Below are 14,565 nucleotides of genomic sequence, written 5' to 3' on the forward strand. Positions count from 1 at the left end.
CAGCTCATCCAAAGCTCTGAATCATGCACAGCTACGCTTGTAGAGTCAAAGAGTAAAAAATGCTTACATGTTTATACTGTCCATTTTCTTGTGTAACTAACTGTGTCTCTATTGCACAGACTGACCACAGGACTGAACAGTGATTTGTGCAGCACCAGTAAAGATTATTTTGAACTGTTAATAGTGCACAGCTCCTCTGTTCCCAGAATGAAACAAGGCTGGAAAACAGTGACATGAATGCTAGTGCCACATTATATTTCACTGATGTCAGAGGAGCACAGGTTCAGGAACATTAATGAAAGTCACAGGACTGTCAGCCTGTGGTGAGATTTCTTCTTCCGTGTGCAGCCTGTTGAAGTTCTCTGTTGTTCTTTTTCACGCTTGTGTTTCACAGCCTTCACGGCTGTGGCAGCGTGATAAAGCCTGTTGTGGGTGGACCGGCGTCTTGTCAGACTCATGTGCAGGTAAACACCTCATACCAGCAGAAGGAGTGGTTTGGGAGTGGACTCATTAGCTGAGTAAGAATAATAGCTGTGCTCAGACAGGTCTGAGACGAGCTGCTGCTTCCCACAATCACTGTCACAGGATCTAATGCAGCTTATTTCAGCACATGAGGATCTATTTATCAGCCGGAGAGGATGAGCGGAGATTATTACCCCTACTCCAAGGTAAAGGACCTGTTATTGCCTCTGTACTCACTGTAAGAGCTCATATCTGTGGTTAATGTTCACACAAAATATTCTCTATAACGTTCACTATCAGCCTGTCGGCATTACACAACATCTCTGATAACAGACACACTTTACTGATGTGTTATCAGAAGGAAAGGTCTGACTTACATAAGAACATTTTATGTAAAACCAGCTTTATACTCTCACATTTTATGTCTGTGAGGAGATATTACAGGAAATATAAATGTTATGGGTGGTGGTGCATGAAGGTCAAATATCCTTCTCTGGCTCGATAGACTTTTTAGTTTGACCTTGTTTGTGAGAGATTTATCAACATGTCTGAAGAGAAAAGGATAAATTAGTTAGTTGAAGGATTCTTAGAGGCCTGAATGAGACACAAAGAAAGCAGCCAAAAATCCTAATTTCCCATACTGCAGCTGGATAGTCTTACTGCACTGAAGCAAAACATTCACAGTGACAAAGACCCAAAATGTTGAAGCAGTTTAGAGCGTAGTGCTCTTTCAGTGATGACGTATTACTATAATCTAAGCAAAAGTACTATATTTTTAATAATGTGACTGGAGCTCATTTACTTTCTATGCTACTGTGTAGCTTCATCTGTAATAACAGGACATAATTTCTCTCCAGATTCAGATTTTTAGATTTATGTCTACAAAGTCTCACGCACAGACTGGTTTTAGGCACCCTTTGGTTTTGAATCCTGCTGTGTTAGCTTTTTGTTTCTGGAGTGACCACATTTAGATGAGGTGGTGGAGTGCAAACAGACCAGCTAATGCTAGTTAGCATGTTTGCACTAAGTTACATTCCTTGAATTTTGGCGATCTGTGACAATAATTAACCTCACAGCAGCCATGATATTGGTCAGATAATTGCCTCCAACAGCACAAACACAGAGGTCCTGTTATCTAGCAGACAGCTAGCTGCTACAGCCACCCCCACCACCACCACCATATTAAAGCAAACTGTAATAATTAGATCAAACCCAACAGTCTTCACAAAGTCAGCAAGGATGAAATAGGTTGTAGTAACAAAACAGTTTCCTGTATCAGCCTGTAAACATGTTATTTCTGCAGTAAAGCCAACCATTTTAACATGGGAGACTATGGGGACTGACTCAATGCTGGAGTCTCAAGTGGCCATTAGGGGAACTGCAGCTGTGCAGGCTGATGCTTCTTCTTGCCACAGTCTAGGAAATTCCTCCTGGCAGTTATTTAAAAGACTGAATTAACAGTAATAACAGAAATTCCACATCAGTGATCACCAAGACATAAAAACTACACAGTCTTTAGTCTACAAGCTTCAGAGGTTTGAAGGCTTTATCCCAAAATAAGGTTTAATGGTGTTTTGTTTGTGTTTGTTTTTTTGCAGGCTAACTGACATACACAGGTTACAGGTTACAGGATTACAGCTGGTGTGACATGTTTGCTGGTTTCAGCCTACAGTGTAACTCCTACTGTAAAATAAATGGATTTATACGGAGCGCCGCAGGGGACATGGGAGAAAAAAAAATTAAGACAGACTTTTGCGAGATCTCGCAAAACTTTTAGCCGCATTCTTCGGACGCCGGCTCGAAGCCGACCGGGAGGTCGAGACACGAGTCGAGGCACGATTCCTCCCGGCTGTAGTAGGTCTCGACCTCCCGTTAGCTCGAAGCTAATGGGAAGAATGCGGCTAAAACTTTTGCGAGATCCCGAGTTTGTTTTGCGAGATCTCGCAAAAGTCCGTCTTAATTTTTTTTTCTCCCATGTCCCCTGCGGGGCTCCGTAGATTTATAAAGTACATGATTTGCATTTAAAAATAGAAAGAAACATAAAAATTCTTAAGTACACACCAGGTGTTAACACAGGATTTATTTACATCCCACCTCATTATTACACTTTTGATTGGTCTGGCCTCTTTCTGGTTCCACTGCATTCAGTTTTTGTGGTCAATTTAAACACAAAGAGTTGAAGTGGAACAAAGCCTCTTAAGCCCCAACGCCCCCTGATACGGGGGCAAAAGGCTGGAGATCAGTTAGGCTTGGGGCTTAAGAGGTTAAGGTGTGGAAAGAATGAGACGACACGTTTGGATGAATGCTGTCAGGTGAGGAGGCGTGGACGAGCGTTAAATGATTAATTCTCACAGTGTGCAGCCTGTTTGCTTTCATGTCTGTTCGTCTTCTCTTTGTGGCTGATTGTTTGACATTCTGGTTGTCATTCTGAAGCCTTCATGAAAAGATAATCAAAAAACAAAACAAAAGAAAGATTAAAAATACAAAATCAAAGTTCCTCTGAGGGTAGTTCTCTTATCGACCAAATGATGGTGCTATTGTGACAGCACCACAATTCCAATATTTTGCAATGCTTACTTAGACCACCAATTTCGTTTTGTTTGTTTTTAATTATATTTTTTACTTTTTTTATTATATTCAACTAATTGCTGTTTATATTGTTTTATTTACTATTGAATTAGCATCCCTTAGTGGTAAAACTGGTACAAGGTCAGTAGTTTGCATTTGGAATATTGACCTTTATAAACAGATTTGGTTGCAACTAGATGAAATATTAAAGAATTACAGATGTTTGACCATTAAAGTGGCCACACCCACAAAGGTGTGTCAGCTAATCACAGAAAAGAAGTTTTAGGTTTTTAGAGGTCATTTGATTATAATATATACAAAATTTGGTGAATAGTGGAAGAATATCGGAGAGAAGGCAGAAAAAAGTATGTTTTTGTTTTATGTATTTATGTTACCAATGAACTTCTCATAACTTGGAGGTTTCCTTCCTGCTCCATAGATGGCTCTGAATTACCGTGAGAAAGACTGCAAGTCATATATGTTGTTTTATTACAGTTCATACAGATGATTGATGCTGGATTTGCAATAAGTGAAATAAAAGTGGGACTTTAGTTTAGAGAAGCAGGTGGGATTATTTTAGTGGTTTTGCTCCATTCACCTAGACCCATACAAATAATTCTATATACTGGAATAAACAGGCAGTGGAATTGATGCCAATTTCCACTGGATCCACAAACAGAATCAGTCTTGTAGATCTGTACCAGGTCTGACTGTGTGAGGCAGTGAATTTTGGAGATGCTGTCATAGTGTTAATACTTTTACAGGGATGGTATTCATAGAAATTCAAATAAAATGTTAACTTGGGAATTTTTTTTTTTAAATGGACCCTCCAGGTTTCTCTCAGGACCCTGTGTGGGGATCCACGCCTCATGTTGAAGCACCCTGCGTAGTGTGTGTATGTATGTGTGTGTGTGGTTGAAACCTGGCTTGGAGCCAGGGATCAGCCAATCAGCGGGCAGTGTGGGGAAAACACGGCTGTCAGGAAGAACAGGCCTCCTCCCTCCCTCCACCTGCGGGTCGCTTCAGGCTTTTCGTTTCCGTTTTTCTGGATTTCGGGATCCTTCTTCCGGTTAGAACCCTTTTCATCGGCTCTGAGTTTACCCTGAAGTACCCGAGGGTTCGTTTTTACCGGAGGAAACAGCAGCGGGAGCGCGCTCCTTCGGACCGACGCTACACCGAACAAAGTGACCGAAACTCGGCCAGACACCTGCTGCGGGGCATGCGCACTGGAAAGTCTCTGCTGGTTTAGGACCGAACCGGAGCGCAGAGGGACTCTAATGGATCATTAATGGACACAAGAGGAGCTTATTAGTGTAGTTTGATCCACCGGGGAGGCACGATGTCCGTGAACGAGCTGTACACGAAGGTGAGTTTACTTTTCACCTGGAACAGACAAACGCGCACCTGCTGGAGCAGCTCCAGCCCGAACCCCGTCACTTACGTCGCCTTTAGACGCTCAGGACTCACCTGCACTAAACTCTGAGGATGATTTATGTTACACCCGACACACAAACCAGACAGCACGGTGTTTATTCAGATTTTAAAGAGATGAGTCACCTGTTGGGACTTAGTGTTGGAACATTAGTTCATGGCGCTGCGGGTGGAGAGTGAAGTAACGTTGGAGCTATATGTGATTATTTGGCCTGAATGTAAGAGAAGAACAGGTAAAGCCTGGATAACGCAAACTAAAGAGATTTTTCCTCAGAAATTCCACAGAGTGCACACTTTAGTGTAAAATGGCTAATTTTTGAAAGGAGTCTTGCGTGCGGCTGAGCGGACAGGTGCAGGAGGCGCAGATTTGAGTTAGAAAGGACCCGTGTTGGATTTCAGAGTGGTTCACAGGACTCAGGCTGTCTGTGAGGCCGTGCTGGACGGTTTCTGTGATCAGGACATTATCACTGGTTGAATAAACCTTCAGAGCGAGACCGGAAGCTGGTTTTCTGCTGGTTGTTTGAACCTGTTATCAGCCTGGAAAAGCAGCATTATTACACTCACTGATGATTCATCACTCAGATCACTGACAGCCCATCATCTGCTCACCTGCACGTCAGTGATTAATGATTAAAGCTCGTTTTCTACAATGAGCAACAAAAGAAAATCAGAGATGAAGCCATTGTCTTATCTAATGTCTTCATCCTTCAGCCACACACACACTCGCACACACACATGCAGTCAGATCATTAAATTTGTTGTTTGTCTTCCAACTTAATTTTCTTCAGCATCATAAACCGACAGGCAGAAATGGGAGAGAGAATAAAAACATAAAACAGCTGATGAGCAACAGGAAGAAAATGCCCAGAGGAAAACAAAACAAAACAAAAAAAAGGATAAAAGCAGAGAGACTCTAATGCATTGTGGGGATTGTAGGATTCAGCAGTGTTGTGGGTTCAGTCAGGCCAGGCTCCGTTCATCCTCTGATGGTTGGATTTCTTTGATTCGAGGATTGGACTTAGTTGTGTTCTACTCTTTAATCTGAGCTTTGCTTCCAGTCTAATCTGTGACTCTTTATTAACTCAGCAGGAACCTGTTTGAATGTTCATGAACTTGTTAACCTCACCTCAGCTTGAGTGAAACCTCTGCTCAATCAGGCTGTCTGAAATCTGAGACGCAAAGACTAAATGAGCTTCCTCCTGCAGCAGAACTCACTGTAGTCCCACCTGTAGTCCTTCAGTCTGTACCGTCTCCTGGACCACTGTAATCAGGCAGAAAAGTGTCTTGTTACGTCAGCGTTCACAGCAGGGGGAAAGTTATGAGTTTACTTTTGTTCTTTTTTTTTTCTGAGATCTTTCTGTGAGAGATGAGAGTTAAAGCTTTTAAAATGTGAGGACGTTTTGTTTTGTGATCTTGGTCTCGGCTTTATTCTCTGTGCTGGAGTTCAGTGAGTCTTCTTCCTCATGCTGTTATGAGAAGAAAGTAACTCAGAAGCCAACTTTAATCTGATGATACTTCCTTTTATTACATGCTGTTGATAATGATGGCCTTGACTCTGACACCAGACGTACTTTTAACTGTCGTTATTTTGTAGAGCTTTTCTGCACCAAACTCACTTTGACTTTTGGACCTTTCAGTTTGAACTGAAGCAAAATTTCATGTGAACTGTGAGGAAGTGACAGCAGGATCTGTGAGAAGTTAGCAGCTTAGGTTAGGTAAGACTATAGGCTAAAGTTAGCCTCCATCTTCAGATTGTGTTGCTGGGACGTTTCCACAGTTCATTTTTATATAGCTGTAGCTTCTAACTAAAAAGCACATTTGGAAGTTTCCATGTTTTATGTTGTTTTGAGTCACTGAAACACTTTTCTTTCATCATTTTTAATTTATGTGACGTCACAAACTCTGACTGCGACAGTTGTTGTAACAGATGTTGGTGTCAGGATGAAAACCTCATTTTAAAGGCGTCATAATTGGGAGAAAAAAGGGGGAAATGAGCTGCAGCAGCACCTGTAGGCTGGACGCTGGATCAGCTAGATTTTAAAAAGCTAACTGTAAATAATGACGGCAGGCTGTAGGTATGTTCAGAGGACAGGAGAGAGGTGCACACCTGTCATCACACCTGTTCACATGTTTAACCTGTGAGCACAGAGTCTGTGTTCCTGCAGCAGTAACAGTGAGATCTGTGAAGCTTGTCCATGTGTACGTGCTGCTGAGTACAGCTGCTGCTCCTCTACACTGAAAGGAGGCAGTTGAAGCGGCTAAATCATCTGACCAGCACGCCTCCTGTTCACCTCCACGGTGTTATTTTTCATGTATCGGGGAGGACACCCCAGGACAGACCAGGACACTGCAGAGATTATATCTTCCTGCTGGCTTAGAAAGGGTGGAGGAGGAGGGTGGGCTTCTCTGCTTAGATCGCTGCCCCTGAGATTAGGAGCACCGGCTTTCTTTCAGTCTTACAAATACCAATCACATCGTAAAAATTAACAGAAACTATCAAAATATAAACCAAAAAAAATCACGACATCTCTGGAATGGAACCAAAACTGAAAAGTAAAAACTAAATAACAACACACGTGCAGGCGTAACCCTGAAGTCCATTCAGCTTTCAGTCGGTCATGTTTAATATTGTTTTACAAACAGTGAAGTTCAGTCATTTCTGAACATTTCTGACAGCAGCACTTTTCTACATCCTTCACATTCAGCTGTAACCTCTCTTTTTAACCCCTGTCTGAGAAACTGCCACTGTTTAGATGTGATCACCCAAAGCCAGCGAGGACAGGCACCATGCAACCCCACCCCCCTGCTACCCTGCAGAGGAGGAGCGGTTGGATTGAATGATGGAGACTCACTCAGGAGAAGTCGTCGTCTTCTGCTGTGCATGCCGGGATTAGCTGAGATTAATTACAGCTCGTTAGTCGCAGCTCTGCTCCGAGGACAGCGTGAGCGTATGTTTCAGATTAGAATCAGACGCAGATTTCTGACTGAGTGTGTGTGTGTGTGTGTGTGTGTGTGTGTGTGTGTGTGTGTGTGTGTGTGTGTGTCTATCTGTGAGTCAGCTCTGATCTGTAATCCTCCTCCTGGGCTCGGTGGTCCGCTTCACTAAGTGGGGCCACTTTGAACCTCATCAGACTGAGTAATCTGGTATTTGGGGGGAGGGTTTCCACCTGCAGCTCCACCTGTGCTCAGCTGAGTCATGATTGCTGGGCTCTCCAAGAGGGTTTGTGTTATCAGGGTGATCTCAGAGTGATGCTGGTCTAGAGTGGGAATCTGCTGGACTCAGATCCAGGACTCTGCTGAGGCTGCTGAGTCAGAGCAGATCAGGCCTGCAGTGGGACGAGTTTCTTTACTCATTAATCTGATTGACAATCTGATTAATCTTAACAATTGTTGATCACCAAGTGGTCAGAGTGTCTTCCAGAATCCAGAGAGCTGCGGTTTAAACTCGGACGGTTCTCTCCTTTTTCTCGCACTTTGATGATCAGGGCAGCAGTGACTTCGCTCCATGTCGGACTTTTATTATTCTGTTTTTGTATGCTTGTTGTTCTCTCTAGCAGCTCAGTCATTTCCCACTAAGCTGTATTGACCAGCTGATTACGTGATTATGGCTCCATAATGACCTAAAAACAAGAAGTCTGAAAGTCTTTATGAATTTACATTACTGGTATTTTGGATCCTTCCATCTCTGAGGAAGCTGCATCTTCGCACTACAGATTGTAAAATCAAAAATACTGAGTTCCTGCATCAGGTACCGAAGGGTCAGGGGTCACAGGGATAAAGATTCTGGAAAGATGACAGACTCAGTTTCACGCATTTATTTTGCCATGTCAGTAATTTATTTATTATCATTGGCAAACTAAAGTAGGCCACACATCTCATATTGACTTTGACTCTTGGGACTCAGAATCGATATTTTTGATGTTTTGATCATTTTTCTTTTGTTCATTGGTGAATATTAATAGTTCTCATTAAATCTTTCTGGTGCTGGTTGTGGCTGGAGTTTTTTCCGCTGAGGTGATGAAGCAGCTTTGTTATGTTTGCTGTCTTCATTACAAAATGTTGAGTCTGTCTGCACCTCAATATTTAGTGATTCAGAGTTTTGTTCATTAGGCATTGTGGGTTTATTTTCATTTTTTTCCCTGGAGTCGAGTATTTTTTATTTCTTTTTTTAATAATGTGACATAAACCCTTCCAGAGCCGGCGTCTGTCTCACTCAGTTCTGCTGTTTGGGGTTTTGTCAGTCAGCTATTCCAGCTGTTAAATGTATTTATTGGTCTGCTGTTTTGAAGCAGTTAATAACAGACTGTTACACATGCAGGTAATTATTTGTATCCGGAAAGAAGTCTGTGTGATTTCTGATAAATGTGGGTGGAGCTGTCCTGCTGGTGGATTTACATGTTGCTGTGGGTCTGTGAGGAAGCAGGAAACAAACAGACTGCATCTCTCTCCTTCTGAGCTGCAGCTCTCTGGTTCCCACTGCTGTCAGCGCTCGGCTAGCGCTGCAGCTGCTGGATGACTGGAGCGTGCTGTCCAGCTCACAGAAACCCTGAAGACTCATGAATGTGTCTGTGATTAGCACTAAACCTCTGCACTCACCTGTCTCACATATTATAAACAAAATGCAGGTGAACTCTTAGATGAGTCAAGTGCACTTAAGTATTTAAAAACTAAAATATTTTTTGATTTATGTTTTGGACACTGCCTCAGCCTGCCAACAGACCCTCTCTGCAGGTGGATGGAGCGTCTGTAGATCCCTACATTCTGCCAGCAGAGAGCCATGTTCACTCACATAACCCATCCAGAGAGATGACAGGTGGAAACTCTTCTTGTCAGAACCCCGCCCACTTCAGTGGGGGCCTGATAAGAAGAGTTTCCACCTGTCTTTGGATGATTTGGATGAAGATCAGAGCATGATTAATAAACGGTCTCATTCCACCCTGGCGGCTCACTGATGATGTCACCTCCGGTCACAAACTAATCAAGCTAACACTATCATTCACCTTAACCTGCTAAGTGTTTGCGTTTGTCCAGTTTAGCCTGTCATAGGCATCTCCACCTGCGTGTCAATCATTTTTACCACGTGCGTTCCTGCAGGTAAACTAACAAATCTGGCAGAGCAAACTTCTACACAAAGATCTGACTTCTGTCGCATTTATCAAAGAGATTTATTATCTCTTTGTTCTGATGTTTGCTTCTCAAACATAAATGTTTCCTTTAAGTTTGTAGTGACAGAATCCAGTGATCCTGAACTCGGTGAATGTTTGTTTGATATAATAATTAAAGGCTTTCAGTTTAATGTTGTTATTAGCATTAGGCAGAACTGCTGAATGCTGACAGTTGAGGTGACCATGTTTGAACTGTTATTGCTGATTAACTGTACACTTCACGGTGTACTGATGGTTATGGTTTCTGTAACTTTTGTCTGTGTGTTAGAGTGTTTTTCTCCGAGCGTGGAGTTTGAGGTGGAGGAAGCTGGTTGTTTGAAAACAGAGTCCACTAATCCTGTAACCAATCTAACTTCTGTTCCTCACTGATGAGGCTGGAAGCAGAAGTTCAATTCAATTTTATCGATAGAGCCTCAAATCACAACGACAGACGCCTCAAGGTTTATGTATTGTATATGCTTTATATCGTAAGGGAGATCCTATGATAATGCATACAGACCCCCTATCACAGAACCATAGCCGGGGGGGGGGGGGGTGCTGTATGAAAAGAAAAGGGGAAAAAAAGAACGCTTTGACACTGCTAGCATAATGGACAGGCTTTTGACAGGGCTCCCACACAAACGCAGAGATGAAGCATCACCAAATATGTTTCCAAACCAACCTTCCAAGCCAAAGACTAGAAAATATGGTGAAGCAGATCTTCCCTTTGGCTTCACCTACACAAGTGCCAAGTTAGGTCTCTGCGACAGAATTAGTTTTCCCTGCGTCGGGAGCAGCGCTGGGCTCTCCAAATCACAGACAAACAGTATCCCACATTCTTGATTTTTAGTTCACAAACACTTGTTGTAATGACTAACTACTCCTGACATTTTGGAGATGTTGGCTCTTTATACAGTAAAGTTACAGCTGGATACAAATAATATCAGGCTGATCCTGCCACGATTTGTTCCCTCGGTTCAAATCGCGGACAAACAGGATCCCACAGCTGTTTGTTTTTTGAACCGATTTTCCACAGAGAGGCATTTTTTGAAAAATGTATTGATAGCAATGTTGAATATTATTACACATTTGAAAAAAAACAACAACAACTACATGTAAAATAATCACACCGTGCCTCTGCCTTTCTAAATGGAGGGACAGTAACTGCGTGTATATGTAAGTGTGTAAAACCTGCAGATAGTCAGATTAACAGTATTTTGTCTCTATCTGCCATTCTGCAATTCATCTCATGTAAACAATAATGTGGCGCACAACGTGACGTGAAAAAAGGCACATACCTTTAACGTTGCGTGACGAACTCTGTATTCCTCGTAAACGCAAAAATTGAGTTTTAAAAAAATCTGTGTTTTCGGTGATTCGAAACACCGTTTACAAAAGACCCAAACGCATAAAAACAGCTGCATTTTCAAAAAATACCCGTGTAGGTGTGGACGTAGCATAAAAGAGTTAGTAGTTTATTATATTGCTACCTGTAATTTATTGCAGTTTACTTTTGTTTGTTTGAGGTGTGAAATGAACGCAATGCAGTTTGAAAACAAAATATGGATGTGTGTGGTTGGAGGATGTGTTTGTGCGGGGAGGGGCGAAGATTTTTCTTGTAAAACAAAGGGGGGCCCAGCAAAAAAAGTCTGGGAACCACTGCCCTATCATACGACCCTCTATGAGCGGTGTGATAGACACTGAAACATTGTCATCATAGGCTACATCCACACTAGCCCGGATAGATTTGAAAACGGTGTTTTCGTCTGAAAACACTCTGCGTCCACACTAGCGTTTTCAGTCGTTTTCAGAGTTGTGGGTCCGATGACGCATTTTAGTCATGTGATGCAGTCATGTGACCAATTACACTAAGGCATTATCAGAGGGCATTATACAGCAGTTGTTTTGCTTGCTCTGTTTTAACAGTCCTATTAAAGATTAATATCAGTCTGTACATGCTCCAGAGAGCTTTTCTTCAAATTCTTTAATTCTCACTCGCTTTTGCAACTTTGTACTTTTGTGTTACTCGCAGCAACAACTCCACCTCATGTTAGTCCATTTAAAAACGGTGCTTTTCTTCAACATTTTGCCGCGATGTTTCAAAGAGCTGGAAAGTAAATAAACGGCAGACAGAAATGAGGCAGGCCGAATCTTCTTGCGTTTCACACATGCGCAGTACTGGAACGTGAGCGTTTTCGTCCGTTTCAATGTGGACGCACAACTCTGTGAAAACATCTGGAAACGAAAGTGTGGATGCGGCGCGTTTTCATACAAAAACGCAGTTTTCAAAGTTATCTGGGCTAGTGTGGATGTGGCCCTAGTTGAGGATGTCCATCCGCCCATTTGCTAAACAAGTCTTGGGGTAGCAGTCTGAACAGAAATACGCAGGACTCCCACTCCCGCCATGCCCACCAATCTCCTCCAGCTCTTCTGAACAGTGAGGCATTCTCCTGGGCTTTTTCCGAGTTGGAAAAGGCCAAAACACCCAGGAGGTGAGCTGGTCAGGGGAACCTCTGCTGCCTCACCTCCACTGAAAGGTGCTCGCGGTGAGACGGTTTTGCATTTAGTTGATGGAAACACTGAAGTCATATTGGGTTTTTCCCACCTGCATGATGCAGGGTGATGTCATTGAAACAGTCCAATCACAACTGAAAAGTTAATGGACCAAAGTACTGAACCTGAAGTCTCTCACTCCTGCTGAGCTTGAACTGTGGATCACGTCAGCAGCTGTTGTCTCTGTGTTTGTATATGTGTGGTGCTTTATTGCCTAACCTCAGAGGACGTTTTCCTGTAGCAACAATAAGGGAGACTCCCTTTAGCTTTAGCACCACACTAGTGTGTGATTAGAGAACATTAGAAGGACACGCAGTGTCGTAATGTGCTTTGTCAGGGTGAATGTTTGATATGTACGACCTTCGGCCTCTCTTCTCTCTGAGCTTTCAGTGCAGGTCAAAGTTCCTCGACAGGTCGTATTGTTTCTTCCTGCAGGACACACCCAGCACTCACCCTGGGGCTGATGTCACCGTGCTGACACGTCACTGGGCGGAGACTTCGCTCACCTGTGCAGCTCTGAATGGAAACCTGATCTGTGCATGTAGAAACAGACAAACTCATTCTTCAGGTTAGAGGCTCAGAGTGAAATACCAGCCTGTGAACTCTGCCCCGTGACTCAGAGCCATTTCAGGTCTTTGTGTGTGCTAATCCAACACCTTCACTTCCCCTGCAGGCTCGTCTTTTATTCCAAACCTGTACTTGTCCTCCACTGCTGGTCCTCTTCTTTCCCTAAACCCTCCCCCAAAACAAAGCACAGCAGCAGAATGTCAAGTCCGTCCACGTTTCTGACTCACAGAAGGAAAACAAAGTCTGAGATAGAGTTAAACCCAGCTTCGTTCAGAAATCAGACCTGCTGTATTTGTTTTTACACAGATGCTTTCTGATTCTGAGCCACAGCTTTAAATTTTGTAAAGATGTGGAAGAGAGCTTTAGCATGATGCTGGAGCTGTGCAGTTTCTCTGTTGTGCATTTCTGCGGGTAGATGTAACATTGTTTGAACATGGAGTTGAATCCAGCAGCTGTTTTTGCTCAATAGTATTTTTTTAACACAACACTGGCAAGTTACAGATTACTTGTAGAGGTGGGAAGAAAATGTTTTCACAAATCGGCTCAGCTCTGCCCTGATCAGTGACTTTTTGGGGGGTAAAACGATTCAGATTCGGTCTGTGGAGACGTGCTTTTAAGCTGCTCTTCTTCACTTCATTGTCATGTTGTGTTACTTTCGGCTGAATGAATTGAAACTTATCAGAGTTCAAAGGACAAACAATGAGTAACTGTCCACATACATGTACAGCCCCTCCCCCGCTGAAGACATGCTCGCCTGTGCAGAGACGTGAAGGAAAAACAACAACAACAACAAATCAACTTTAGAAGTGTGTGTGTGTGTGTGTGTGTGTGTGTGTGTGTGTGTGTGTGTGTCCTCATTACTGGCTGAGTTTCCTGCTGAGATGCTGTGCATGTGGACTTCATGCTTCTCAGTCATTGGATAATTACTGATGGTGTCCTAGATAAACTTACAGCGTACACATACCACACACGCATTTACTACTCACACCGCACTCACACACTGTTTGATAGAGATCATGCCATCACACACGAGCTCACAGCATACTTTGTGTCAGACGTCCTTCAGTTAATGTCTGCAGACTGAAGCTTTCTGTTATTCTGTTACACGTCACACCCTGTTCACATCAAACAAACCAAAGTTTATAATGATGATGATAATGCTAATAATAATCATCATCATCTCATTTGTCAGTTTTTCACTGCTCTTGGATCTGGATGCTGTCATAGAGAAGGTATAGAAGCTCCGCCCATTTGCTGTTCACACTCTCTATGTTTAAGCAGCAGAGACAGTTTGTTTCAGACTGAAGTCAAACTGACAGGCTGCTCCATCTACTCAGTATCAGATATTTATTGCAGCATTCCATGTTTGGCACTGTTCACCACCTGCACTCATGTATATATCTATCTACTTAGCACTTTTAATTCTTATTTTCATGTCTATTTAAGCGTTATATGACAGTATGTTTGCACTAAGCACTGCAGCAATTTCCTAATGTTGTAAACCTGCTCAACATTTGGCAATAAAACTCTTTCTGATTCTGATATTTTGAACTGTGACACATGAAAATCTCATTTAGTAGGGTCCAAGAATAAAGAACAGGAGCATAAGCATAATGGGACTACTTCACGTTAAAATAGCAGCATTGTAATGAATTTTAATGTCCTGGTGTTTTTCTCTATTTGTGGTTCTGATTTCAGTTGAAATGTTAACCTGCCCAGTCTCGGGAGGCTTTAAATGGTGTGTAATAGTATTCCGGTTTGAGAAGCATGTGGTGACGGAGAGCAGGAGAAACTGTGTTTGTTTAGGGAGAGCTGAAAAAGCCTGAATCGACATTTTTGT

General features: G+C 42.7%; 1 protein-coding gene across 2 annotated transcripts in view; it reads left to right on the forward strand.

Annotated features, from left to right (window-relative positions):
- The first annotated feature begins 553 nt into the window (after positions 1-553).
- myo5b (myosin VB) overlaps positions 554-14,565 on the forward strand; it is a 47,471-nt gene continuing 33,459 nt past the window's right edge. For both annotated transcript variants that reach the window (XM_014409712.4, XM_014409714.4), the window contains exon 1: positions 554-668. In XM_014409712.4, the coding sequence (XP_014265198.1) occupies positions 639-668 (30 nt within the window). In that variant the 5' untranslated portion in view covers positions 554-638. The remainder of the gene's footprint in view (positions 669-14,565) is intronic.

The sequence above is a fragment of the Maylandia zebra genome, linkage group LG7 (assembly GCF_041146795.1).
Source record: "Maylandia zebra isolate NMK-2024a linkage group LG7, Mzebra_GT3a, whole genome shotgun sequence".
Taxonomy (NCBI): Eukaryota; Metazoa; Chordata; class Actinopteri; order Cichliformes; family Cichlidae; genus Maylandia; species Maylandia zebra.